We start from the raw sequence: 26,616 nt of genomic DNA, 5'->3' as shown, positions 1-26,616 counted from the left end.
GAAAATAAATTCTAGGAACTTAGATGTGTTATTTTTTTTTCCTTTTGTCTTTAATGAGAAACTGTAGTGACAAAGGTATCTGACATCTTTATCAATAAAAGAAATGGTGTAGGGCTGGGGAGATAGCTCAGTTGGTAGAGTGCTTGCCTTGCAAGCACAAGGCCCTGGGTTTGATCCCCAGCACCACCAAAAAGAAAAGAAAAGAAAAAAGAAATGGTGTAATATATTAATAAGCTTTATAAAAGTGGTATTCTTTGTACACAAATATTAGGGTCTTTTGGAAATAATTCCCTAATTAGGTAACATTTGAATTTTTTTAATTAATTAAATTTTGCTTACAAAAGTTTTACAGTTATCTCATGACTTCCATGCTGTAGTCAGAGATGCAGTTATTTGATTTGGTTAAAATGTGTCTTTTATCAGAAAAGCAGTACTTTTTAGAAAACGTAAAAGAAAATTAAAACCATCTAATCCTCACATTCCAAATTTGATTTTAAGCATTTTGTTTGATATGTATGTTTTTGTTCTTAATAAAAAGGGATTATATCTTTTCAGTCAGCTCTTTCAATTTAGTGCCTTTTGAAAATATTTTCACATTGTTGAATGAGTTCTGTTACATTTGAAATGGTTGTATTTGTATTTTTCTTCAGGATAAATTCCTAAAAGAGTAATTACTAAATTGTCTTCCAGAAAACTTGCACTCCCATGTTTGTTTTGAATGCCCTTTACCACGCGCATCTTGATCACATCACCTATCCTTTTTTTTTTTTTCCCTTTCTTTGTTCAGTGCTAGGAACCCAGCCCTCACACATGGTAGTTGAGCACCCTAACACTGAGCTACAGCCCCCCAGTCCTCTTTTATTTAATAATTGTTTTGGTAATTTCAAAGACAAGAAATATACGAAGATATATTTTAAGTACTATTAAACCTATTTAACGTTCTTTCTTTCAGTATTGGGAATTGAAACTGGGGCCTAGAACTCTACCCCTGAACTACAGACTCAGCCTTTTTTTATTTTGAGACAGGGTCTTGCTAAGTTGCCCATGCTGGCCTCACTCTTGATCCTCCCTCCTCAGCCTCCTGAGTAGCTAGGATTATAGCTGTCTATTAATTACACCGTGTGTTGTGATTTTATTTTTTTCCCTGAGACTATGGCCTCTCCTATTCAAAGTGGAAGATTTGATCTGATGTTTTATGATTTATTATTTTCAAATTTATTATTTCTCAGAAGGGTCCTCTGTCCCTTCCTACTCACTTGTTAATATGTTAACTTCAGACTTTAGTTTCTAATCATGTGAAGTTTAAGAAGATGGATATGCTAGTGGGGAAAAGTATTTAAAAGTCAGAACTACTGGTTGATTTTTAGAAATTATTTTTAGGTTCTGAAAATTTCCTTTTTTTCTTTCCTAAAACTCGATGACTCTTAAGTCTGCTAGAATAAAGGATCAGAATAACATCAGTCCTTATAATATCTGTGCATGCAGTGCAAAACTTTTACTGTGGCATTTTGAAAATCATGATTTGATTCTGTTTTGCCAGCAAAATCTATGAAATGTGAAGCTTTTTTTATGTTGTTATTTGCTGATTATGATTAAAAAAGGGAAAATGAGAAAAGTGACTCCAGTAAATTGTATCAGAGAATGTCATATATTTCAATATATGAAGTTGTATGTTCCATAAGTCATAAACCAAAAGTAGAATTGGTTTGGTTTAATTTCCTTATCACAACATCACGTTCATGAGAACTGCCTGCTATGTATATTACAAGATGACCCCTCTTGAATCTTAGGGGCAATATATATTGTCAAATTTAAGATGTCGTTAACTGTGAGACACACCATTTTTTATGTTTCTAAAGCTAAAAATGTTGCCCATTTAAAATGCTGTGACTTGTTAGCAATTGTGAAACACATTCTGATTTCAGAACATTAAGTGTTAGAAAATGTGTGTCTTATTTAGTCCTCTGTAATTAAACTAAAAAATATTTGGTTCAAAGGTGTGTAGATGCAAGTTGCTTATTATAAATAACCTTCTGGAAGTTCTTTAGGAATATAGAGTACCTCCTACTTATAGTTCTGATATTGTTACATTATTTTAGGGGTTTTTATATTCCCCTTCCAGATCTAGTAAAAACTTTTGTTTTAATCTCACTAATTCTCTTTTTATTTTCAATTTTTTTTTTTTTTTTTTTTTTTGGTACCAGAGAGTGAACCCAGGGCTGCTTACCACCAAGCCAGATCCCCAGCCCTTTTTTGTATTTTATTTTATTTTCTATTTTTATTTTTTGTTACTGGGGGTTGAACTCAGGGGCACTCAACCACTGAACCACATCCTTAGCCCTGTTTTTTATATTTTTTATTTAGTTACAGGGTCTCACTGAGTTGTCTAGTGCCTCACCATTGCTGAGGCTGGCTTTGAACTTGCAATTCTCCTGCCTCAGTCTCCCGAGCTGCACTACCATGCCCAGCTTGTTTTCAGTTCTTAAGAACAACTCGTTGCATTTTTGTTTATGTGGGACAATGTAAATTTGACTCAATCTTCATTGGGGGAGAGATTCTAAGAAGGAAGATGATAAAAGGAATTCAAGACTATTGAACTTCCAATGTGAATGTATTTGTTTTTACTTGTTAAATGCCTTTGTCTCTTGTAGGTGTAATAGAGACCAACACCATGTCTGTTTTATTTATAACTATATATGCACGTGGTGCCTAACTCTGTTCTTAGCACATAGCATATGCTCAGTAGATATTTGCAGGTAAAATGAATGAATCCAAAGTGTTTCTTTCCACCATATTATGGAATATGGCATATTCTTGAAATATTCAGAGAATGATGATACAGTTGTTTTTGTTTTAAAAACAGCCTTCATGGTTGACCTTTTATATTGTGATTTTGTAGATGCAAATATAGTTTTTGGTCATCTGTCATCTTGGGTTGTTTTCTACCAGGCTTTTGACTATTTTCCATTGTTAATCATCCTGTATGTGTGGTGGTGGGAAGAATTTTACCTTTGTTTTGTATGGCCTAAAATGCAGTTACCTTGTTATTCTTTGTTAATTGTGTTGACAGTAGGTTGTTCGTTTTGTTTTCTAGATTTCCTTGATAGCTGCCGTGCCAGTACTCTGTTAGCTGAGCTAGATGATGATGAGGATTTACCTGAGCCTGATGAGGAAGATGATGAAAATGAAGATGACAATCAAGAGGATCAGGAATACGAGGAGGTTATGGTAGAGAGAAAGCCCCCCTTTCTTTTCACTAAGATAGATGTTAATAATTGAAGAGAGGAAAAGCTAAGTCATAATTAAACTTTGCAGGAAGGATATATGGCAGCAGTTTGAAAACAGTGACTTAAAAAAAGTGCTTTTTAAATCTTGACTTTCATGAATCTCTTTGTATTTGAACTACAATTTCATATACTGATTTTTTTTTTTTTTAAACAGGTTTAAAGGTTTGTGAACTTAGAGGCAATTGCACTAATCCTTTTTTTTTTTTTTTTTTTTTGGTACTAGGGATTGAATCAGGGGTGCCTAACCACTGAGCTACATTCCCAGGCCCTCCTCTCCGCCCCTGCCCTTTTTGTGCTAGGGATTTACAGCCTGTAGTATGCAAAGTAAACATTCCACCAGAGTTACACTCCCAAATGGATTTCATTACCAGCTCTTTTAGTTTTTTGAGACAGAGTCTCACTAAGTTATATAGGGTCTTGCTAAGTTGCATAGGGCGGCCTCAAACCTGTAAGTCTCCTAAGTCACTGGGATTGTAGACATGTGCCATTATGCGCAGCTAACTGCATTAATCTTAATATAATTTCCTGGCTCTTCAACAATAATTATACTTAGGATTTTTTAAGTTTCTACTGTTCTACAAGTATATCCATGTATTTTCTCATCAGTTCTAACAGGGAGGAATGAGACAGAGGCATAGAACCATAATTTGCCCATATTATCAGAGGTAAGTAGAAAAATGGGACCCAATCTTGGCAGTGTAATGCAAAACTCTCAATGTAACCACTATGATTTTCTTCTAATTCAAAGCCTCTGATGTCCTTTATTATATCTTCCTACATATTGTAAATTTATCTTCCTAAAAATGTTGTTAAATATTTTAAAAAACTGAATTTTTTTGTGTGGTGAAGCTATGCTCAAAATGTTTTTTAAGTATACCTTGTTTAGAAAGCACATTAATGCTGGGTGTGGCAGCATATGCCTATATTCCCAGCAGCTTGGGAGGCTGAGGCAGGAGGATTTCAAGTTTGAGGCCAGCCTTACCAATTTAGTGGGGCTCTAAGAAACTTCATGAGACTCTGTCTCAAAATAAAAATGAGGGCTGGCAATGTGGCTCCGTGGTAAAATACTCCTGGGTTCAAGAAGACACATTAGTGTATTTCTTACAAAGGAGGATAGTATAAAATACTTCATGAATTTAAAATATTGAATTTATAACTTTTCTGGAATTGACTAATGAGATGATGATTATGTGAAAGTGATACTTTTGTTAATATGGATTGATAGTTTGAGGAAAGGCTAAATGGTGGGGGTATGTATTGGTCAAATAATTTGACTTGTGTCTCTTGGCCTTTTTTTTTTTTTTTTAACCTCAGATTCTGAGACGTCCCTCCCTGCAGCGTCGAGCTGGCTCCCGCTCTGATGTAACACACCATGCTGTTACCTCACAGCTACCACAGGTCCCTGCTGGAGCAGGGAGCCGACCTATTGGGGAGCAGGTAGTATTGTCATGTTTATCTTAATAATTTTTACTTATACAGAAAAGCACCAATCAAAATGTCTATAATAATGTGTGGGTGGAGTCGGGGGTGGAGAGGAGGCAGCTACTAGAGTTGCAAAATGAAAAATCTCCTACTGCTTATGTTCCAGATTCCAAATAGATTCCATGATTGCTCTGGCAGTCGTGGGTTTCTTACTTAAAACCTCTTTATCTTGGCCTTTTGCTAATAGTAAACATACATTAAAATAGTTAATAGATATTATCTAAGATCTGCAATAGTAGTAGTAGTGGTAGGGATAGTGATAATGTAAAAAGTAGTAGTCTTACTAGTTAATACTGTATTATTAGCTCCACTTTCACATGAAGTCACACATTAGTTTTGAGCCCAGAATATAAATGAAGACATTCTGACTACAGAGCTATCAAATGTTGGTTTGATCTGTTGTAAAAGTTAATTTCAGTTAAATATTCAAACAAACTATAAGGAAATGTGTATATGCATAAGTATGTAGACTTCTAACAGTTATGGACACTTTTATCTATTTGCCCTATAGTAATTTAAAGCAACACCCAGGCATTCTATTTTGCATGTAAATAATAAGTACAAAATGAACTCTACATTTTTAAAAATCGTACTTGAAAACAATAATAGGTTCGTAGGAAGTTACAAGAATATGACAGAAACATCTTATGTGCCCAGTTTTTCCATGTGGTTAGTTTTATTTAATTATAGTATAGTATCAAAGATCAAAAATTGACATTGGTACAGCATATGTGTGTATGGGTCTTTGTCATATTATCACATCTAGATTTGTGTGTCCACCACTAATGCAACTGACATTTGATAAACAGAAATCACTAAGCAACATCTATCTAAACATGTGTCTTACCTCATTCTGTTCCTTAGTGATATGACTAAATAAGGAGGTAAAACAGCTGTAAAGTACTGCTTAACATTTATCTTATTTTGTAGCTAGTACATTACTTATGGAAAAATAACAATTTTCAGCTTGTAATGTTGAACTACATGTGGGATTTTATTTTAATAGGAAGAAGAAGAGTATGAGACTAAAGGAGGACGCCGGAGAACATGGGATGATGATTATGTGTTAAAGCGGCAATTTTCTGCTTTGGTTCCTGCTTTTGATCCTAGACCTGGTCGTACCAATGTCCAACAGACAACTGACTTAGAAATTCCACCCCCAGGTATAGTTTGTTTTAGTTTTGAGATTTAACTTTAGCAGCTATTAAATAAGATAGTTTTAAACAGTTGGAAATGTAAGGTTACATATGCTGTTTTGGAAAAGTTTTAAAATCAGTCCTTGAAAAAGCATGTTTTAGAGGAGTAAAATTTAGAGGGGTGCTGCTGCTGTTGCTGGGATTGTTTTAAGCATGCATTCAACCACTGAGCTGCATTCCCAATCCACAGATTATTTTTTTAAAAAAGTTAAAAGCCCATGTATTTTGTATTTGTAGAGTCTTTAAAGCATTATTTTTTTTTTTTATTTTTTGCAAGGCATTATTTAAACGTGGAACATTTTTTTCTCTTTTATACTGGATCAAGATTGTTAAGAATTCCTTCCTGCTACTTTGAAAAGCCATCTAGTTGTTACAGTTAGGGCTTCTGGCATCAGCTGGCCTGGGTGAAAACTTCATCCCTTAAAACTTTTTAATAGGATATGGTAGGCATCCTAATGGCCTCCCTAAAAGATGTACAGGTACTATCCTCTGGAACCTGAGAATATGTTACTTCAACATAACAAAAGATACAATTAAGTTAAGCATCTAGAGATGGGGAGATTATCTTTAATTATTCAGGTGGGCCCAGTATAATCACAATACTTCTTATAAGGGAGAGGTAGAGGGGTCAGAGTCTAGAAGATGTGACTAAGGAAGCAGAGGTCATTGATGAGGGGTCATGAGCTAAGATATGTGGGTATTCTCCAGAAAGGAGAAAAGGCAAGGAAACAGACTTTACTAGAGCCTCTGGAAGGAATGAAGCATTGCAAATCCATCTTCTGACCTCTAGAATTCTGAGAGAATAAATTAGTGTTGTTTCAACCACCTAAATTGTGATAATATTTTACAGCAGGAGGATAAGTCTCCTAAGCCTGCATTTTTATATCTCTTAGATGGAGAGATGAATAGTCTCTGTTTGGCAAGGTAGTTAAAAAAATTAAGGTAAAATATTTAAAATTGCTTAGCATAGTGACTGATGGGTGCCTCAGTAAACATCAGATATTATAACCAGTACTTGATCCTTAAAGAAGACAGATTGTTATGTGTAGGGTATACTTTTTAGTTGATAGAAAGGTGATACGCTAAGTATGAAAGTAGGTAACTTTGTAGTATTATGTTCTGTGGTAAGGAGGGATATAGGCTGGATCAAGATGTTCTAAGTTCCCAAAGGAAAAACCTGTTCTAGGGAATATGAAGAGGTACAGACTTTCTGTAGAGCTTATTGGCAATATTTTTTATATTTCTTGGTATTTCTCCCACTAGAAATTTATAATAAAGAATATTAACTCTGCATCCTGTTTTGTACATACATTGATGACTTTAAAAGTATTTATATTGTCAGAAATTGAAAATTACCTTAAGACTATCATGATATTAAAAAAAGATTCATGAGCTATTAAAAGAAGAGAGTTAAGCTGGGCACAGTGGTGCTTACCTGTAATCCCAGCAACTTGGGAGGCTGAGGCAGGAGGATCACGAGTTCAAAGCCAGCCTCAGCAACGGCGAGGTAAGCAACTCAGTGAGACCCTGTCTAAATAAAATATAAAATAGGGCTGGGAATGTGGCTCAGTGATTGAGTGCCCTGAGTTCAACCCCTAGTACATCCCCCCAAAAAAGAGAGAGTTCAACACAAAATACATTATCAACCTAATTATATTTGTGTGTATGTTTACCTCACAGTTCACATGTGTTATGTAAGTAAAAGTTTGGAAGGTTGCTGGGCATGGTGGTACATGTCCATAATCCTAGAGGCTTTGAGAGGCTAAGGCAGGAAGATCAAAGGTTCGAAGCCAGCCTCAGCAACTTAGACTGTAAAAAGCAACCTAGTGAGACCCTGTCTTAACAAATGAAAAAGGGCTGGGAATGTGGCTCAGTGGTTAGGCACCCTTGGGTGGGTTCAGTCTCATTTGGAAATTTAGAATGTTTCATAAGTATTCATATAGTTAGCATGTGTTTTCAAATAAAAATAAGAACTGTATCATATATATATATTCTGTTCTGTCCTTCCTATTTTTTTTTTTTTTTTTTTTTTTTTGGTACCAGGGATTGAACCTAGAGTCACTTACCCACTGGACCACATCCCCAGACCTTTTTTGGATTTTATTTAGAGATAGGGTCTTGCTGAGTTACTTAGGTCCTTGCTAAGTCTCTGAGACTGGCTTTCATCTTCCAATCCTCCTGCCCCTGCCTTCTGAGCTGCTGGGATTACAGGTGCCCAGCTATCTTACTGTATTTTTTCTTTTTTTTTTTTTTTCTCCAGTGCTGGGGATTAAACACAGGGCCTTGTGCTTGTCAGGCAAGCAGTCTATAAACCGAGCTATATCCCCAGCCCTCTTTATTTCCATATATATATATGGAAAGATGGACACATCTCTTTTTATTTTTATGTGGTACTGAGGATAGAACCCAGTACCTCACATGTGAGGCAGGTGCTCTACCACTGAGCTTCAGCCCCAGCCCTCTATTTTTTTTTAAATTTGTTCTATTTAGTTTATACATGACAGCAGAATGCATTTTGATTCATTGTACACAAATGGAGTACAACTTTTTATTTCTCTGGTTATACATGATGTAGTCACACCATTCGTGTAATCATACGTGTACATAGGATAATGATGTTTGTCTCATTCGACCATCTTTTCTTCTTCCCTCTCCCCCTCATTTCCTTCTACACAGTCCAACATTCCTCCATTCTTCACTTACTGCCCCAGCCCCCGTTATGTATTTGGGATTCACTTACTTCACTTAGCATGATAGTCTCCAACTCCATCCATTTACCTGCAAATGCCATAATTTTATTCTTCTTTCTGGTTGAGTAATATTCCATTGTGTATATATACCACAGTTTCTTTATCCATTCATCTGTTGAAGGGCGTCTAGGTTGGTTCCACAATCTAGCTATTGTGAATTGAGCTGCTATAAACATTGATGTGGCTGCATCACTGTAGTATGCTGATTTTAAGTCCTTTGGGTATAAATCGAGGAATAGGATAGCTGGGTCAAATGGTGGGTCCATTCCAAGTTTTCTGAGGAATCACCATATTGCTTTCCAGAGTTACCCAGCCCTATATTCTTTTTCTTTTTTTTTTTTATTGTAAACAAATGGGATACATGTTGTTTCTCTGTTTGTACATGGCGTAAAGGCATACCATTTGTGTAATCATAAATTTACATAGGGTAATGTTGTTTGATTCATTCTGTTATTTTTTCCCTTCCCCCCCACCCCTCCCACCCCTCTTTTCCCTCTATACAGTCCTTCCTTCCTCCATTCTTGCCCCCCTCCCTAACCCTAACTCTAACCCTAACACTAACCCCTCCCACCCCCCATTATGTGTCATCATCCACTTATCAGCGATGTCATTCGTCCTTTGGTTTTTTGAGATTGGCTTATCTCACTTAGCGTGATATTCTCCAGTTTCATCCATTTGCCTGCAAATGCCATAATTTTATCATTCTTTATGGCTGAGTAATATTCCGTTGTGTATATATATATATATATATATATATATATACCACAGTTTCTTTATCCATTTTTTTTTTCTTTTTTTTCTTTTTTTTTTTTTGTGGTGCTGGGGATTGAACCCAGGGCCTTGTGCTTACAAGGCAAGCACTCTACCAACTGAGCTATATGCCCTATATACCACAGTTTCTTTATCCATTCATCAACTGAAGGACATCTAGCTTGGTTCCACAATCTGGCTATTGTGAATTGAGCAGCTATGACCAGCCGTATATTCTTAACTCAGTATTTAACCTAGGTATAATTGTTTCCATTATTTAAAAAAAAAAAAAATGTTGAAACTAGGAGTCTTAGCTAATGTATGGCAAAAGGATTTAAATTTCATGTACCCTTGTCTTGTAGTGCAGTGTTCTTTCTGGACTGCTTATTTTAGTATGACTGTTTTTTACATGTCTTCCAAAATTTTAGGAACACCTCATTCAGAACTCTTGGAAGAAGTTGAATGTACTCCATCACCCCGATTAGCCCTCACTTTGAAAGTAACAGGTCTTGGAACAACTCGTGAAGTTGAATTACCACTCACCAATTTCAGATCAACCATCTTTTACTATGTTCAAAAATTACTTCAGTTGTCCTGTAATGGCAATGTGAAATCAGATAAACTTAGGCGTATTTGGGAGCCAACATACACGTAAGAGATTTTAACTTAATGTTTGAAAAGATATGTTTATAGCATATGAGCCAAGAAGCATTGTATTTTTAATTTTTTTGGATTGTAGGAATAGATGATCTGTTTCATTTTCTGTTGCAGTACAGAAACATAAGAGAGCATTTCTGTCTCCTGATATTGAAGTTTTAGAACTGGAAGGACCTTTAGAAATAATCAACCATTGTTTTTGGTGGGGGAGATGTGGGGATTTAACCCAGGGGCAGTTTACCACTGAATTACATCTCCAGCCCTTTTATTGCTTGAGACAGGGTCTCTAAATTGCTTAGGGCCTCACTAGGTAGCTGTGGCTGGCCTTGACCTTGCAATCCTCCTGCCTCAGCCTTCTGAGTTGCTGAGATTACAGATGTGCATCATCAAACCCAGCTAGACTAACTACATAGTAATTGTCGAGAGTGTCATTTGAACTCTTTGATGGAGATGGTGTATGAAGCACTATTTTCTCTTTTTTGGTAAATATATTTTTTTAGTCGTCAGTGGATCTTTTGTTTAATTTTATTTATATGTGGTGCTGCATATCAAAACCAGGGCCTCACACATGCCAGGCAAGTGCTTTACCACTAAGCACAACTCCAGCCCTGAAGCACTATTTTCTATTAATTTTTTACTTTGGGGTTGTTCATTCATTTAATAGATAATTATCAGTGACCTGGGGCATATTTAACATTTTGTGCCTTAACTTTCTTTTTTTTTTTTTTTTTTTTTTTTGCGGTGCTGGGGATTGAACTCAGGACCTTGTACTTGCAAGGCAAGCATTCTACCAACTGAGCTATCTCCCCAGCCCTGCCTTAACTTTCTTAACCTTTAAAATGAGACTAGTTATGAGGAGTGAGTTACTTAATATACCTCAAGTGTTTTCACCACTTTCCAATAAGTTTTGCCTATAAAATATTTCATAATATTAATAACAAACATTCAATTGTTTTATTATCCTTATTATAACTTCATTTTTATTACTGTATCTTCTCATTTCTCTTAGCATCACTGATAACCTTATATAATGTTCAATAAAAGTAATGTAGATTCTTTGGAGATAGAACACAAGAATATCCTATCTTCTGATGCCTTTTATATATATGAACATAAGCTCTTTTTATTATTCCTAGCCTTTTTTTCCATGTAGACAAATAAAAACTATTTCTTATTCCCTTTTATTTTACAGTAGCTTGAACGTGATAACAGCTGGTATAGATCATTTCTTCATATCTTTAAAAGTTCTAAATTTGATGTCTGCTTTCTTTGCAATAATTCTAATAGATTCAGAAATATGGTTTCTGTTACTTTCCATTATGTTTAACAACTTATATTTTTCTTAAATATTCTTCAATTCAGTGTTTAATGCAAGCATGTCTAGTAAATGACATCATTCATTTACTTTTTTTTCATTTACTTTTTAAAGTTTGATATCCGAATTAACTTGAATATATCTTCATGTTTAGAATTATGTACAGAGAAATGAAGGATTCTGACAAAGAAAAGGAAAATGGGAAAATGGTAAGTTATTTTTAGAAAATGGGTCTTATACTTAGCTAGTGAGTAATAAAAGAAAAATAACTAATACTGGGTTGCACTTGAACTTTTGAGGAAAAAATGACTAACAAGGAATCCTTTTAAGTGCATGATCTTAAAGCTACCTCATGTAATGCATGTGAAATATTATAGATTTTATAATTGGGAAAGGCCAACATTTGGTTTTTCCTATTGTAGGGTTGCTGGACTATAGAGCATGTGGAACAGTACCTTGGCACTGATGAATTACCAAAGAATGACTTGATAACCTACCTGCAGAAGAATGCAGATGCTGCTTTCCTGCGCCACTGGAAATTAACTGGCACTAATAAAAGTATTAGAAAAAACAGGAATTGTTCTCAGCTCATAGCTGCATATAAGGTATATATTGGCATTGAAAACACTGTTTTGATTGGGAATGGCTTTGTGCTTCATTTTGCAACTCTACAAGCTTAAGGGCTGGAGATGTAGCTTAATGGTAGAATGCTTACCTAGCATGTGCTAGGCCCTGGGTTCACTCTCCAGCATGGGGCTGAAGGTGGGGCTTAAGGAAAGGGGGTGTGTTGAGACAACTAAAAAACAATGAATTCGAATTAACATTGTTAATGTGCCAATGCTAAAATTGCAACTATGGCTTGTGGCATTGGATCTGACCACAAATTTTTAATCATGGTTTATAGTGGTTATATTTTGACAGTTTTAATGGTTTAGAATGCATTGGTTTTTGTTTTGTGACCCTTTTTATTTCAAAAGAAGGTTATTCTTTGAAAATTCTAACCTTTTCAAAGTAATGCACAGATGCACATATTGTTCTTGAAAATGTGATTAATGGCCAGTTTTGCTAATTGTTTTTTCAGGATTTTTGTGAGCATGGAACAAAGTCTGGATTAAACCAGGGGGCCATTTCTACACTTCAAAGCAGTGATATTCTTAATTTGACAAAAGAACAACCTCAGGCCAAAGCAGGCAATGGACAGAACTCTTGTGGAGTAGAAGATGTCCTTCAACTTCTACGTATTCTGTATATAGTTGCAAGTGACCCTTACTCAAGAATATCCCAAGAAGGTCTGTAAGAAGCCTTGTGTCATTTGATCACATTTTTAAAGCAAGTTAGTTTTTATTTCATTAATTTTATTAATTAATTTTATAGATGGTGATGAACAGCCTCAGTTTACTTTTCCACCAGATGAATTTACTAGTAAAAAAATCACAACAAAAATTTTGCAGCAGATTGAGGTAATAAAGTTACATGGATGAACTATATTCTGTAACTCTTGGGCTTTTCATAGTATTCATTTTCCTTTGGTCCTTCACCACTATCCCTTTCCTCATGTTCAGTAATTTGGGCCATCTGGTCTTTTATTCATTATTCATTGCATTTAAGAATTGGAATGCTTTTTTCCACTAAAACATTGTTATTTGTTAATTTGCAGGAGCCACTGGCATTGGCAAGTGGGGCTTTGCCAGACTGGTGTGAACAGTTAACCAGCAAGTGTCCTTTTCTAATACCATTTGAAACTAGACAGCTTTATTTCACATGTACAGCGTTTGGTGCCTCAAGGTAGGAAGTGCATCTATTTTTTAATTTAAAATTTTTATCTATCTATTTATTTATTTATTTATTTTTAACTGAAGAATATTTAACCACTGAGCTATATCCTTAGCCTTTTTTTTCTTATTTTTTATTTTGAGACAGGTTCTTGCTGAGTTGCTTAGGGCCTTGCTAAGTTGCTTAGGCTGGCTTTGAACTTGTGTTCTTCCTGCTTCAGCCTTCTGAGTTGCTGGGATTACAGGTGTTTGCCACCCTGCCCAGTGGAAGTGCATCTTTTTTTAAGAATAAAAATTTTTTTTTAAAGTTCCCAATGTACAAATATACTGTTAAGACTATGGAGAGAATGTATTATGTTGTAAATAGTTATCATTTAAAATTTTTTTCTTTTCCAGCTGGATATATGCTTTGTTGGAGTAGTATGGATTGAATTAAATGTTTCCATCAAATAAGATTTACTGTACAGTTCTTCAGTATTTTACACAAATTATTTATTGTTAAAATTCCCAGCAATATCAAACCAGATGCTTATAAACAACTTTGATAATATTTATCTTCCTTCTGACCGTCATTTGTCTCTTACCGTTTTCTAATAAGCTACATATTTTACTTAATTTTGTGTGTTTCCCTCCATTGGATCAGTTTCATGAAGACAGGAATTTCTGACTCTTTTGTTCACGCCCTAGCTAAGGTACCTAAAATGGTGTACATAACACATCATGATAATGTTATGCAACATAATAGGTGTTCAGTATTTTGTTGAATGACTGTGTACCCTAAGAAATCTGTCAAAGTAGGCATAAAATTATAATTTAAAATGTAGCTGTTTTCTTTGCTGATGTTATATTTTTCTATTGTTTAATACCATTTATAAAGCCTAGAATTAGAGGTCTGTTATGATAAAGGGTATTGATTTTGATTTGTTTTATAGGTGAGAAAATTAATTCTCAAAGTACTTTTGAGATTACCAAAATAGTAGTCCCACACATGATAATAGAAACTTCATCTTCTTATTCCTAGAGGTTTTTCTCTTATCCTTGATGGATTGGTTAGCTGTGTCAAAAAGAAAATGTTTTACTATTATAATAACTATTTTGATGATGGTTTTTAGTTTGTATCATAGTAATAAATATAGCTTAACCACTTTTTAGTTTCTCTGATAGGAACTACTTGTCTATATTTTTGTGTATTATGTGGGTCTTGGACCATGGATCTTTATTTAATTGCTAAAATAATGATAGAAAATATAGACCCAGTCTTTCTCAGTTTAAGACAGATTATAATAAAAGGAATTTTATATATTTTTATATTAAGAAAGGAAGCAATATAAAATTATTGTTTAAAGAAAATCTTTGAGCTGGGTATGGTGGTGCATGCCTGCAATCCCAGCAACTTGAGAGGTTGAGACAGGAGGATCATAAGTTCAAGGCCAGCCTCAGCAACTTAACGGGGCCCTGTCTCAAAATAAAAAATAAAAAGGAATGGGAGTGTGGCTTAGTGGTTAAGTGCCCTGAGTTCAATCCCTGGTACCAAAAAGGGGGGGAAATCTCTTGACTAAATATTGTCTTTTTAAGATTTAACTTTGTAATCTGTTGTTGGTGTAATAGTACACGCATCTGTTAAAGTGTGCTATAATGACATTGGTGTTTCTGTTTCAGAGCAATAGTGTGGTTACAAAACCGACGTGAAGCCACTGTGGAACGAACAAGGACCACGAGCAGTGTAAGGCGAGATGATCCTGGGGAGTTCAGAGTTGGTCGGCTCAAGCATGAAAGAGTGAAAGTTCCACGTGGTGAATCACTAATGGAATGGGCTGAGAATGTCATGCAAATACATGCAGATCGGAAATCCGTTCTTGAGGTATCCTCCTACTAAATAAGATTCTATTAGAGGAAAGGTAATGACACTTAGAAAACCAGCCAACCTTTATCTTCCAGTGCATAAAAATATCAGATAAATATGAAGAGGGATTTCTCTTATCTATACAGAGGCTTTCTTTTCTGGTAGAGCATATTTCAAAAAGGATACTCGCCCAAGTTTTCAGGGGTCAGGATCTTTTACACTTAAATTAGCAATAAACAATATTTTTGTTCTTTTGGTGGCAGAATCTGTTTGAAGGCTACTTGTCCATTTCATTTTTTTCTTTCTTTATTTTTTTTATTTTTTATTTTTTTAATGTGCTAGGGATTGAATCCAGGGTTATTCAGCCATTGAGCCATATCTCCAAATCCTTTTTATTTTGAGACAGGGTCTCACTAAGTTGCTGAGGCTGGCTTTGAACTTGTGATCCTCCTGCCTCAGCTCCCCAAGTTGTTGGGATTATAGGTATGTGCCACCATGCCCAGCTTGTCTATTTCTTTAAGGATTGACTAAATAATAGTACTCACAAAGGATTCTTGATAGTCTAAATTTTACCTGTATATCAAGCTGTTCTATTAGGATAATCTACATTCTTAGAGTATGCAGTTTTGTAATATTGTTTCATGTAAATTGTGCTTGTCACTATTGGTTTGTATTAAAAGATGTCACAGCAAATGGCGGTGTGAAATCAATATATACTGAAGAAATGCTGTTGTGGACATTATTGATTATATCACATACATAGAGTTTTCCTTATTTAAGGCACCATGGAAATCTCTCCCATTAGAGAGATGAACTAGCTGGTTTGCTTTTTTGTCTCCAAAACATATACAAACTTCCTGACTTGCACTTTGCAAACAAATTTTCCTTGCCATTATATTATTCCTCCTACCTTTATGTTCTTGTCTAGGTCATCCTCAATTTTTTTCTTTTACTATGTGTTTTTATAAGAAGCTTTAATTCGTTTTTGGAGCAGGTAAAATATGGACAAAACCCTTTAAAGTGATTGCTTCAAGTTACAAAGAAGTGGAAGAGTTTAGTGTTGGGTGTCACAAAGATAAATGTAAAAATATGTACACCCTTATTTTCTTGAGCAAATTATTTAATCTCTTTGAGGTTTGGTTTCCTTTGGTTTCAGAAGCAGATAATTATTCTGCAGAGTTGTTACTTACAAGTAATTAATGTGTGAACAGTGTTCAGCCCACTGCTTAACAGTGTTATGTGCATAATACCATACAACAAATGGCACTCTTCTCTTTAGAAAAACTAGAATAAAATCACTGTATTGCTTTTAATATACATATTCCTTTTGAGAAGAAAGTATAATATTGGATTATATGTGACAAATTGGGGCAAGAATTGAATCACTGTTAAAAAAATACTTGAGCTGGGCACAGTGGCACACACCTGTAATCCTAGCATCTTGGGAGGGAGGCAAAGGTAGGAAGATTGCAATTTCAAAACCAGCCTTAGCAATTTAGCAGGGCCCTAAGTAACATAGTGAGATCCTGCCTCAAAATAAAAAAGGATGGGGGTGTAGCTCAGTGGTTAAGCATCTCTGGGTTCAACCCCCAGCACCTAAGAAAATAAATAAATAAAATACTTTATATATTTACAAACATTTCTTCGTTCACATTTTAGGTTGAATTTTTAGGAGAAGAAGGAACTGGTTTGGGACCCACATTAGAGTTTTATGCTCTGGTGGCAGCAGAATTCCAGAGGACTGACCTGGGAGCTTGGCTTTGTGATGATAACTTTCCAGATGATGAATCTCGTCATGTAAGATTTATTTCCCATTTTGTGATTTGAATTGGGACTGTGCTTTTGAAATTTGTTAGAAATAGGTTGAACTTTCAGCACGTAAACTGGGATTTCTGGCTCTATTTTTATTACTGAATAATCTTAACATTATTAAAATTTCTAAAGGATAAAAATTCATCACTAATTGCTATTAATAAAATGTATATGTATGTTTAGATAACTAAATTCATGAAGATGTTTAATGTTTATGGATTTTTTTTTTCTTAGATAACAATGATAGACTTAGCTACTTTTAACCTTTAATTTTATTTGCATTTTGCCCTCTAAAAAATTAGGTTGATCTTGGAGGTGGACTGAAACCCCCTGGATACTATGTGCAGAGATCATGTGGACTGTTCACAGCACCATTTCCACAAGATAGTGATGAACTTGAAAGGATCACAAAACTCTTTCATTTCCTTGGAATTTTCTTGGCCAAATGCATTCAAGACAATAGACTTGTGGACTTACCTATTTCTAAACCTTTCTTTAAACTTATGTGTATGGGTGACATTAAAAGCAATATGAGTAAACTGATTTATGAATCACGAGGTGATAGAGACTTACACTGTACTGAAAGTCAGTCTGAAGCCTCCACAGAAGAAGGTCATGATTCACTCTCAGTAGGAAGCTTTGAAGAGGATTCAAAATCAGAATTTATTCTTGATCCCCCTAAACCCAAGCCCCCAGCTTGGTTTAACGGAATTTTAACTTGGGAAGACTTTGAACTAGTAAATCCACACAGAGCCAGATTTTTAAAAGAAATTAAAGACCTTGCTATCAAGAGACGCCAGATTTTAAGCAACAAAGGTCTGTCTGAAGATGAGAAGAACACAAAATTACAGGAACTAGTGCTGAAGAATCCAGCAGGTTCTGGACCTCCACTTAGCATAGAGGATTTAGGGTAAGCTTTTTGTTACATTCTTCAATCTAATGAATGAATAAGTGCTAAAGCTTTTGTTTTTCTGTCCCATTGGTTTATAGTATATGAGTAAACAGTGTCAAAAACAGTAATAAGCTGTAGGAAATGCTGATTATCAATTTGAATCTTTGACTTACAAATAATATATAAATAATATTCAGAATACAAATTTGTTAATTATCAAACTTCTTTAAGATTATCTGACTTATTTTTTTTTTTCTTTTTTTTTTTTTCTTTCATGGTACTGGGAATTGAACCCAAGAGAGCTTTACCACTGAGCTACATCCTCAGCTCTTTTTTTAAAATTTGAGACAGGGTCTCACTAATTTGCCAAGACTGGCCTTGAATTTGGAGTCCTCCTGCCTTAGCTTCCTGTGTAGCTGGGATTATAGGTGTTTACCACCACATTTATCAATTATCTGATTTTTTTCAAATGTGTTAAGTTTGTATATCTTGTGCAAAAAGTCCAGAGCCAACAGTATTTTGACAAATTCATCAACTAATATAAATAGCCTACTTGGCAAAGTTTAAAAATAGTTTGGTTGGTATGTAAGCGTTTATTATCAAGGGCTCTATCACTAAGTTAGATGCTACCGCTCCCTGCTGGCTCACTGGTTTTTGTGTACAGGATTTTGCATTAAGGGCTGGGGTTGTAGCTTATTGCTTGCCTAACATGCAAAAGTCCCTGGGTTTGACTCTCAGTGTGGCTAAATAAATAAATCAGGCCTCATATCTAAGCTGGTGTACTGATTTTGTTGATGGAATAGGGGCATTTGTGGTTTTGGCAGCAGTGTTGTAAAAATTAAATACTTAAAAATTAAATACAGTTGATGGATGTCAATTCATTTAATCCTTTTTGTTCTCTCAGTTTAAATTTCCAGTTTTGCCCTTCTTCAAGAATATATGGTTTTACAGCTGTGGATCTCAAGCCAAGTGGTGAAGATGAGGTAAAGATTTTGCTCTTAATATAGTTCTATTCTCTTAACAAGGTCAGTTGTATGAGGTGCTACTAAAATAGTTCTAGATATTAATAATATTGGCAAATTTTCCTTTGCAGATGATAACAATGGATAATGCAGAAGAATATGTGGATTTGATGTTTGACTTTTGTATGCATACAGGTATTCAGAAACAGATGGAAGCCTTTAGAGGTAATTTTAAAAGATAATAATCTATTTACTTTTACTTTAAGACAGTTGAAATTAAGATCAAGATGACTGATCTACTCTAGTTTCTGATCTAGATCGTTAGATCCTATAGAGTTCACAGAATAGGCTGGAACATTTCCAAAGTGTAGAATACCCCATACTTGCTCCTCTGAAGTAAGGAGGATCCACTTTTGGCCCTCATTTCTTCTTTTTGGTACCAAGGATTGAATTGAAGGGCGCTTAACCACTGAGCCACATTCCCAGCCTGGTTATTGTTGTTTGTTTTTTTGAGACAGGATCTCACTAGGTTGCTGAGGCTGGCTTTGAACTTGTGATCCTTCTGCCTCAGCCTCCTGAGCTGCTGGGATTACAGGCATGTACCACCATGCCCCGCTTATTTCTTCCATCTCTAAGTAGACATCAGGTTGCATAATTCTACATTACACAATGGATGATTTAAAACATGGGTGATTTAAACCATGGAAGTTAAGTCACTTTTGAGAATGTGAACAAAGCTTTGACCACTTACATGGGTAGTTAAAAGAATTTCACTGTTGACCACAGCGACCAAATAGTCTCTGTCCATATTTATAATATTAAACAAAGATTCTATACTTAAAATCATAGCAGTTTTTATTTCAAGCTATTTTAATTAACATTTGTTTCTTCAAACATTCATGGATTTTTTCCTATTTTCTGTCCACTCAGTTGACAATAGGATGTTTGATTTGAAATTTGGTATTTTGACCAGGCCCACTCTCAGACACCTGTAATCCAAAGGACTCTGGAGGCTGAAGCAGGAGGATTCCCAAGTTCAAGGCCAGCCTCAGCAACTTAGACCCTAAGCAACTTAGCGAGACCCTGTTTCAAAAATGAATGAATGAATGAATGAGGTTGGGGGTGTAGATCAGTGATAAAGTATCCTTGTATTTAATCCCCAATACCAAAAGAGAGAGAGAAATGCATATTAAGTATTTTGGTAAAAGTTAAGAAACTGAGCTGTTTTTTTGTGTTTTTACTTATGTATAATGTAGATGGGTTTAACAAAGTTTTTCCAATGGAGAAATTAAGTTCCTTCAGCCATGAAGAAGTCCAGATGATCCTTTGTGGAAATCAGTCACCATCCTGGGCAGCAGAGGATATTATCAATTACACTGAACCCAAGCTGGGCTATACACGTGATAGGTATGTGTTAATTTCTAATAATCTACAAAATTGTTTATATTTAAAAATACAAACTCACTAAAGAACTCTTAATGAATTACATTCATAAAATAAATGAGAAATTAGTGAGCATGTCAAGTTGCATATCCATCAATAAGGCTGAATCCACTACAAGATAGTTGAATCATAAGTGATATTAAAATTCCTTTTCTCATTGTGCTTTATTTGTTCATTATTTAAAAAACTGATTAAATTGTAAAACCTTAGGCTGTATTGTATGTACACATAGAAGAGCACAAATTGTATATACAGCTTAGAGAATTTTCATAACATGAGCATACCTGTGAAATTAGTACCCACCAGAACTGTCAGAAGTCTTATTTTTCATCATATTCTCTTCTAGTAATTAAATCATTAGCTGTTGATTAATTTTGCTTACTTTTGTACTTTAGTAAGTAAAATTATGTAGTCTATATTCTTTATGGTCTGGTTTCTTTTAACATGGTTATGAAATTCATGTGGCATATAGAGGTAGTTCACTTGATTGATAGGTAGTATTTCATCATATAATTCATCACAAAGTTAATTGATCATTTTACAGGAATGAAAATGGAATATTTCAAGCCCCCTTTGACAAATTTAGCCTTATTTGAATTATAGAAGTGCATCTGGAGCTTTTTTTGATATGCTGGCTTTATTACAATTTTAATCTTATATTTCATCAGTGTTTTATTTCTTATGTTTTATAAGTACAAGACAGCCTTTGAGAGACCGTCTGAGGTTTTAAAAGCTTATATCAGCTCATTTAATACTTATTCAAAAGTCTTTTCTTTTTGTGTGTGTGTGGTACTGGGGATTGAACCAGGGGTACTCTACTACTGGACAATATTCCCAGCCCTTTGAGACAGTGTCTTATTAAGTTGTCAAGGCTAGCCTTTACCTTGTGATTCTCCTTTCTTAGTTTCCCAAGCAGTATTCTTCTGACAAGCGGATTTTTTGAGGGGAGGGGATTAAGTTTTTCCTGCCTTATAAAGTAGTAGTGTTTTTCATTTACATCTGCTATCAAGTCAACAAAACTATACTTTTTTTCTTTTAGCCCTGGTTTCCTGAGGTTTGTGAGGGTTTTATGTGGCATGTCTTCAGATGAAAGGAAAGCATTCCTGCAGTTTACCACTGGTTGTTCAACTTTGCCCCCAGGTGGACTGGCAAATCTGCATCCCAGGCTCACAGTTGTGCGCAAGGTACAAAAACTCTAGCTAGTGGGGAATCCAAATGGAATTTAGTTACATTAGGATTGAAAGAAAAAAACATTTAAGCCTATGATCTTCTGATATTTTCACTTTCTTTATATAGGTTGATGCTACTGATGCAAGCTACCCATCAGTCAATACCTGTGTGCATTATCTTAAGTTGCCTGAATATTCTTCAGAAGAGATCATGAGGGAGCGCTTGCTTGCTGCTACAATGGAGAAAGGCTTTCATCTCAATTGAGTTTTGAAGTGCAATGGGAGACATCAGAGACTTTAAAAATACTAGTGAAGCCTCTTGTGTTTGTGTGCAGAGAAGTGTATGATCTTCCACGCTAGTGACATTTGCCTTTGTTTCCACCATTAAGGCTTTAAGAACATGTGGAATAAGTTCGTTAGCTGCTAATGATAAAACCAATCCTTTAACAACTCAGCCAGCAAGTATATAGCACAGAACACTGTGTTGCTTTACAAGGGCTTATGTGACTGGAATAAGGTGGTCCTACTTGACTGTTCCAAAGAGCAGCTTCTCAGATCTTCAGTGTTCCCTGGTAAATTTCTAACAGTGTATTTGTGTAAAGTTTGTCATTTCATACTCCATACACTACAATTGCCATCACTGATCCGTTTTGCTGGCTTTTAAGCTACTTGGTCAAAAATCCTGCTTCCTTAAAACATAGAGTTAATGAGCATCTCAAGCTTTTTCTTTTCCTTTTTAATGATGCCTGCACTATCAGAGTCTTCTAGTGTTCTCTCTTTTTGTTTGGCATATAATCATGCACAACCTTTTTATTTCTTTGAGGTGGGAGTATATTTTTATTTCCTAAATGCCATACTATAAAGATCAAATTCTTAAGTGTGTATGTGCAGCTCAAAAATAAAGATATATTAAGGGGGGGGAAACACTGGTCTTAGGTGCAAGGCACACTTAAAGCAAGTTTTATGTTTGGTTGTATTTTCTTTGTATATTATATACATTTATTTAACTTGTTGCAGTTTGAAGTAAAAAATTTCCAAAATGTATGCTCAACAATAATCATTAAAATGTTTGCAGCGTACAAAACTGTGTCATGACTATTTCACTTCAGTCATCAGATCTAAGAGCTTATCTGGATACTGTCATTTTGGAGCACTCACATTTAGTTTTTTGAAATTATTACATGAAAAAATATACTTTTCTATACTAAATATACTTAACTTGAAAGACTGGAAGAAATATATATTCACTTATTTGTGACCTACCTGTTGTGTTGTCTTAAAGTATTCTTCAGCTAGAAACGGCCAGTTATTTGTGTTACCTTTTTAAATAGCAGATCTGCTATTCATCTGTCTACAGGGATATGGAAGTCTAAAATCAATGATTTTTAAATGTTGTGTCAGTATGAAAAGAAACAACCAGTATAATGCTGTTTCCTGGTTTTAGAGAAGGGGCCTTATTTCCATTTTCCATACTCCTGTTGTTATATCTGTGCATCCTGGTGAAAGAAATGTCATTAGGCCTGATTCTTCCAAAAGGCCTGTTTTAAGGCACTAAAAGCATATTTGAAATAACCCAATATTTACCTGTTTAAAAGATACATAACATTTGTATATTAGAAGAGAGAGTTCCTTCTATAGTTAAGGATTTTGGTAGTCATCTTTCAGTATCTTTGGAGGATTGGTTGCAGGACACCTCATGGATCCTGAAATCTGAGCATGCTCAAATAAATGTATTATATAAAAGGATGTAGTGCTTTTGATCCCCAGCACCCAAAAAAAAAAAAAAAAGGATGTAGTGCTTGCATATAAATGCATTTCCTCTGGTATATTTTAAATCATCTGTAGATTACTTACAATAAGCTAATATGGTATAAATGCTATATAAACATTTGTTTTTGATAAGAAAAACAGTCTACATGTTCTGTACAGGTATACTTTTATCCCCCCTAATAATGTCACTCACTGTTGGTTGAATCCACAGATATGAAACCAATGGATATGAAGGGCCAACCATATTGTTTTTATTTGCTGCATGAGAATATTGTGATTGTATAATCAGAGGCAACATTTAAATATTCCATCTCAATGTCAGCTTCACAGATCCCTGTGAGTCTAAAAGTTAAAGTATAATATCAACACTTAAATGTATAACCTGTTTCAGTCCAAAAAGTAGTGGTCATAGTTTATTCAATAAATTCTTGAATATATGACTAAATTTCTATATAGGGTTAGAATTGAAGTCCAGCATATATGTGTAGTATTGCCATTATTTAAATCTCTAAAATATCTGTCAATTGTCAGCTTTTACTAAGATTGGCCTGGCAAAGGGCTTGGTAAGCTATGGCCTGCCACCCATTTTTATATGGCCTGAGAGCCATGTAACCATGAGAATGGTTTTAATTTTTTTAATTGGTTGAAGAAATTAAGAATTAATGAGTATTTTATGATATGAAATTTAAATTTCAGCATAGGTTTTATTAGAACAGTCATACTCATCCATTTATATACCACTTATGATTGCTTTTGTGCACAACAGCAGAGTGATGTAGTTAGCACAGACTGTATGGCTCACAAAGCCTAAAATATTTACTATAGGTCCTCTTGCAGAAGTTTGCTAAGCCCTAATCTAGCAAGTTACTACTGTAGGTAAATTGATGAATCTTATAAAATCAGTTACTAAATATTTATGAGTGTGAAAAGTGAAAGCATCTAACTGAAGTTAGATGATTTCATAGCCTATAAGTAAAATAGTCACATTACAGTTTATTTTCAATGAGTCAAGTATTGTGAGGCATCATCTACTGGGGTCTTCAAATACAACGGAAGTTCTTGAGTATTTTTTTACTGTGATATCTACCTAATATTTTTTGAGCTTATTATTCTCTCAAGGTGCTAAAATCTGTGCCAAGATGTAATTCAACTACTATTTTGGTGTGACCCAAAAATTAATTTTGTTCACTCCCTAGCTGCTTCTGGTGTACCAGTTTCAGCACTTACCTGAATGCGCTGCTGATTAAGTGCTTACCAACTAGGACAGTGTTTCCCAACTAATATGTCTCAGAAAGACCTCCAGAGCACTTAGATTGATGTAGATGGGCTTTCCCCAGACATTAGCAACTTAATACAAAGCTGGATCTTTACACACATACAGCTTATTATTCTCACACTCCATAAGCTTTCCCTCTGCCTTCCTGAATGAGTCCAGAACAACTTAGGTTTGCCTTGGGAGTCCACTATGACTAGCTTCCTAGGTCTTTGTTGATGAAAACTGACATATGTACTTAGACTTTTAGAAAAGGATAAAGAACTTTAAGCTTCCTTATTTCTCCTCAGACATACTCAAAAGAGAAAACAGCACAGCATTGCATGGTCAGTCCCTAGAATGTTCTTTTATGTCCTCTTCTGGAGAACTGAGTGTTGTAGTTGAAAGAACTCTTGAAACATTACATGGCGGGTATTTTAATGTATTTCTACCTCCTCCATTGCACCTGTCCTCCCACTCCTACGTTTTGTGTGTGTGTGTGTGTATGCTTTTAACAAAGACGGTTCCATACACTATTGCCTCAGTGATGAAAGTGTATCAAAAGGTTTCTGAGGCTACAGGACATTGTTCTATAGGACTTAGTATTTTGCTTCTAGATATCCTAGGAGGAGCAAAAGGAATAAGAATTTCATGCCAACCTGAACAGAGCTGTTCTCTTGCATTTTATTTTTAAATTTAGTTCAAGTAAATTTATTAACAAGCTTATTTATAAGAAAAACCCTTTAAAATGTGGTATAAATGATAGGTGTAAGGGCTCTCTTTTAATGTTTTGATAGTGACATTACAGAGTTAATTATATGATGACATTGTAATTGCTAATTGCCCTAAAAGTTGGAATCAAAGACTTTTATGAACTGAAAATAAAATTTTAATTCTGCAATCTTCTTTAGATATGTATTATAGTAAAGTTTATTAAAAAGCAAATTTTATTAAGACTTTTTTAAGGAAAATAAGACCATCCAGAAGACTATTTTAATCAAAATGCCATGTGTTTGAGTCAATTTGAAAATTTTATTGGCTAATAGACAACTTCCACACATCCTTCCCAACCCCATCCTACTAGTCCTGAATTTAATTTGCAAAGGGAAGCAGAAACCAAAAACTGAAGAAGTGGGAAAAATATGTTTACAGTTACTGAAAATAAAACGTCTCAGTTAAGAAAAAAATTTTCTTTGTATATATTTTAAAATAGCTTTATTTTCCATTTAGGAACTGTGGAAATAGTTACTTATAATGTTTGGGAGGGTACCCCATGTTGTAATAGGTGGTCTTCCAGATTCTTTTCAAAGGGTGTTCACATTTCCATAAATCGATGCTGTTTGGCAGAGCCTTCTATTCAGCTTTCTGACATCTTATCAAGAATTTGTAGAGGGGCAAGAATTCTTGCCCGATTAGTTTCCACAATGCAGCCGTTTAACACCATCTCATCCAAAATGATGTGTACTTTATCCAAATTAAACATTATCTAGGGTCATATTAAGGAAATTAATTTTAGAGTTATAAAGATGTCAACATTCAATAAATAACTTACAGCTTAGCCTGGAATTTCCCCAATGTAAAATAATACTAACATGAAGTTTTTTTGTAAATAATTTCTGAAATTAAAATTGGTATTCGTGTTTGAAATTACTACCTTGGTGTACATGTACCCACCTTTCACCTTGGCTAGGCTACCAGTATAAGTTAGGCATAGAAATGAAACAACTAACACTTTTTAGCCAAAGGGAGAAAATCTGTTAAGAGCTAGAGAACAAGAACAAGTAACATTTGCAAAGAGAATGACCCTAGTTAGGAGCAAAATCTTTTGGGACAGTAATAACAATAGCAGTGGTCTGTTAAACATTCGTTTATGTTCCAGGCATTGTGTTGAGTGCTTTTCATGTATCAGTATATTTACATTTTATCCAGGAGCAAACAGCTTGAAGCCATCGTCCAAAGATAAGACTAGTAAATGTCCAGAGTTGGAATGACATAGTTGAATGTACCTGAATTTTACACTTTTATTGTTTTAGTACAAGGATTGAACCCAGTGGTGCTTAACTGAGCTACATCCTGAGCCCTTTTTGTTTATTTTGAGACAGGTTCTCACTAAGTTAAAGGTCTTGCTAAGTTGCTGAGGCTGGACTTGAACTTGCTATCCTCCTGCCTCAGCCTCAGGAGTCCTTGGGATTACAGGCATGCACCATCATGCCCACCCAGCCAGTTTTACACTTGAATATGTGGCATTTCCACTTTAAAGAGAT

General features: G+C 35.0%; 2 protein-coding genes across 9 annotated transcripts in view; one reads left to right on the top strand and one right to left on the bottom strand.

The window, feature by feature from the left end:
* Positions 1 to 22,614, top strand: part of Hectd1 (HECT domain E3 ubiquitin protein ligase 1) — a 95,258-nt gene extending 72,644 nt beyond the window's left edge. For 2 of the 6 annotated variants that reach the window (XM_047541608.1, XM_047541607.1), the window contains 17 exons: positions 3,095 to 3,228; positions 4,602 to 4,724; positions 5,776 to 5,932; positions 9,894 to 10,116; positions 11,592 to 11,646; positions 11,860 to 12,042; positions 12,519 to 12,726; positions 12,812 to 12,897; positions 13,095 to 13,222; positions 14,869 to 15,070; positions 16,712 to 16,849; positions 17,167 to 17,774; positions 18,661 to 18,739; positions 18,850 to 18,943; positions 19,975 to 20,125; positions 21,201 to 21,345; positions 21,458 to 22,613. In XM_047541608.1, coding sequence (XP_047397564.1) covers positions 3,095 to 3,228; positions 4,602 to 4,724; positions 5,776 to 5,932; positions 9,894 to 10,116; positions 11,592 to 11,646; positions 11,860 to 12,042; positions 12,519 to 12,726; positions 12,812 to 12,897; positions 13,095 to 13,222; positions 14,869 to 15,070; positions 16,712 to 16,849; positions 17,167 to 17,774; positions 18,661 to 18,739; positions 18,850 to 18,943; positions 19,975 to 20,125; positions 21,201 to 21,345; positions 21,458 to 21,595 — 2,852 coding nt within the window. In that variant the 3' untranslated portion in view covers positions 21,596 to 22,613. Of the gene's footprint in view, positions 1 to 3,094; positions 3,229 to 4,601; positions 4,725 to 5,775; positions 5,933 to 9,893; positions 10,117 to 11,591; positions 11,647 to 11,859; positions 12,043 to 12,518; positions 12,727 to 12,811; positions 12,898 to 13,094; positions 13,223 to 14,868; positions 15,071 to 16,711; positions 16,850 to 17,166; positions 17,775 to 18,660; positions 18,740 to 18,849; positions 18,944 to 19,974; positions 20,126 to 21,200; positions 21,346 to 21,457 lie in introns of all 6 variants that reach the window. The other 4 variants (XM_047541609.1, XM_047541610.1, XM_047541612.1 and 1 more) reach the window with 4 other exon arrangements.
* Positions 22,615 to 25,130: 2,516 nt separating this feature from the next.
* The window catches only part of Ap4s1 (adaptor related protein complex 4 subunit sigma 1), a 33,828-nt gene continuing 32,342 nt past the window's right edge, over positions 25,131 to 26,616 (bottom strand). The window contains exon 5 of one of the 3 annotated variants that reach the window (XM_047541806.1): positions 25,131 to 25,838. In XM_047541806.1, coding sequence (XP_047397762.1) covers positions 25,710 to 25,838 — 129 coding nt within the window. In that variant the 3' untranslated portion in view covers positions 25,131 to 25,709. The remainder of the gene's footprint in view (positions 25,839 to 26,616) is intronic. The other 2 variants (XM_047541805.1, XM_047541803.1) reach the window with 2 other exon arrangements.

This window comes from Sciurus carolinensis, chromosome 2 (genome assembly GCF_902686445.1).
Source record: "Sciurus carolinensis chromosome 2, mSciCar1.2, whole genome shotgun sequence".
Classification (NCBI taxonomy): Eukaryota; Metazoa; Chordata; class Mammalia; order Rodentia; family Sciuridae; genus Sciurus; species Sciurus carolinensis.
Note: the sequence above shows the minus strand (reverse complement) of the source record. Positions and strands in the feature narration are given on the sequence as shown.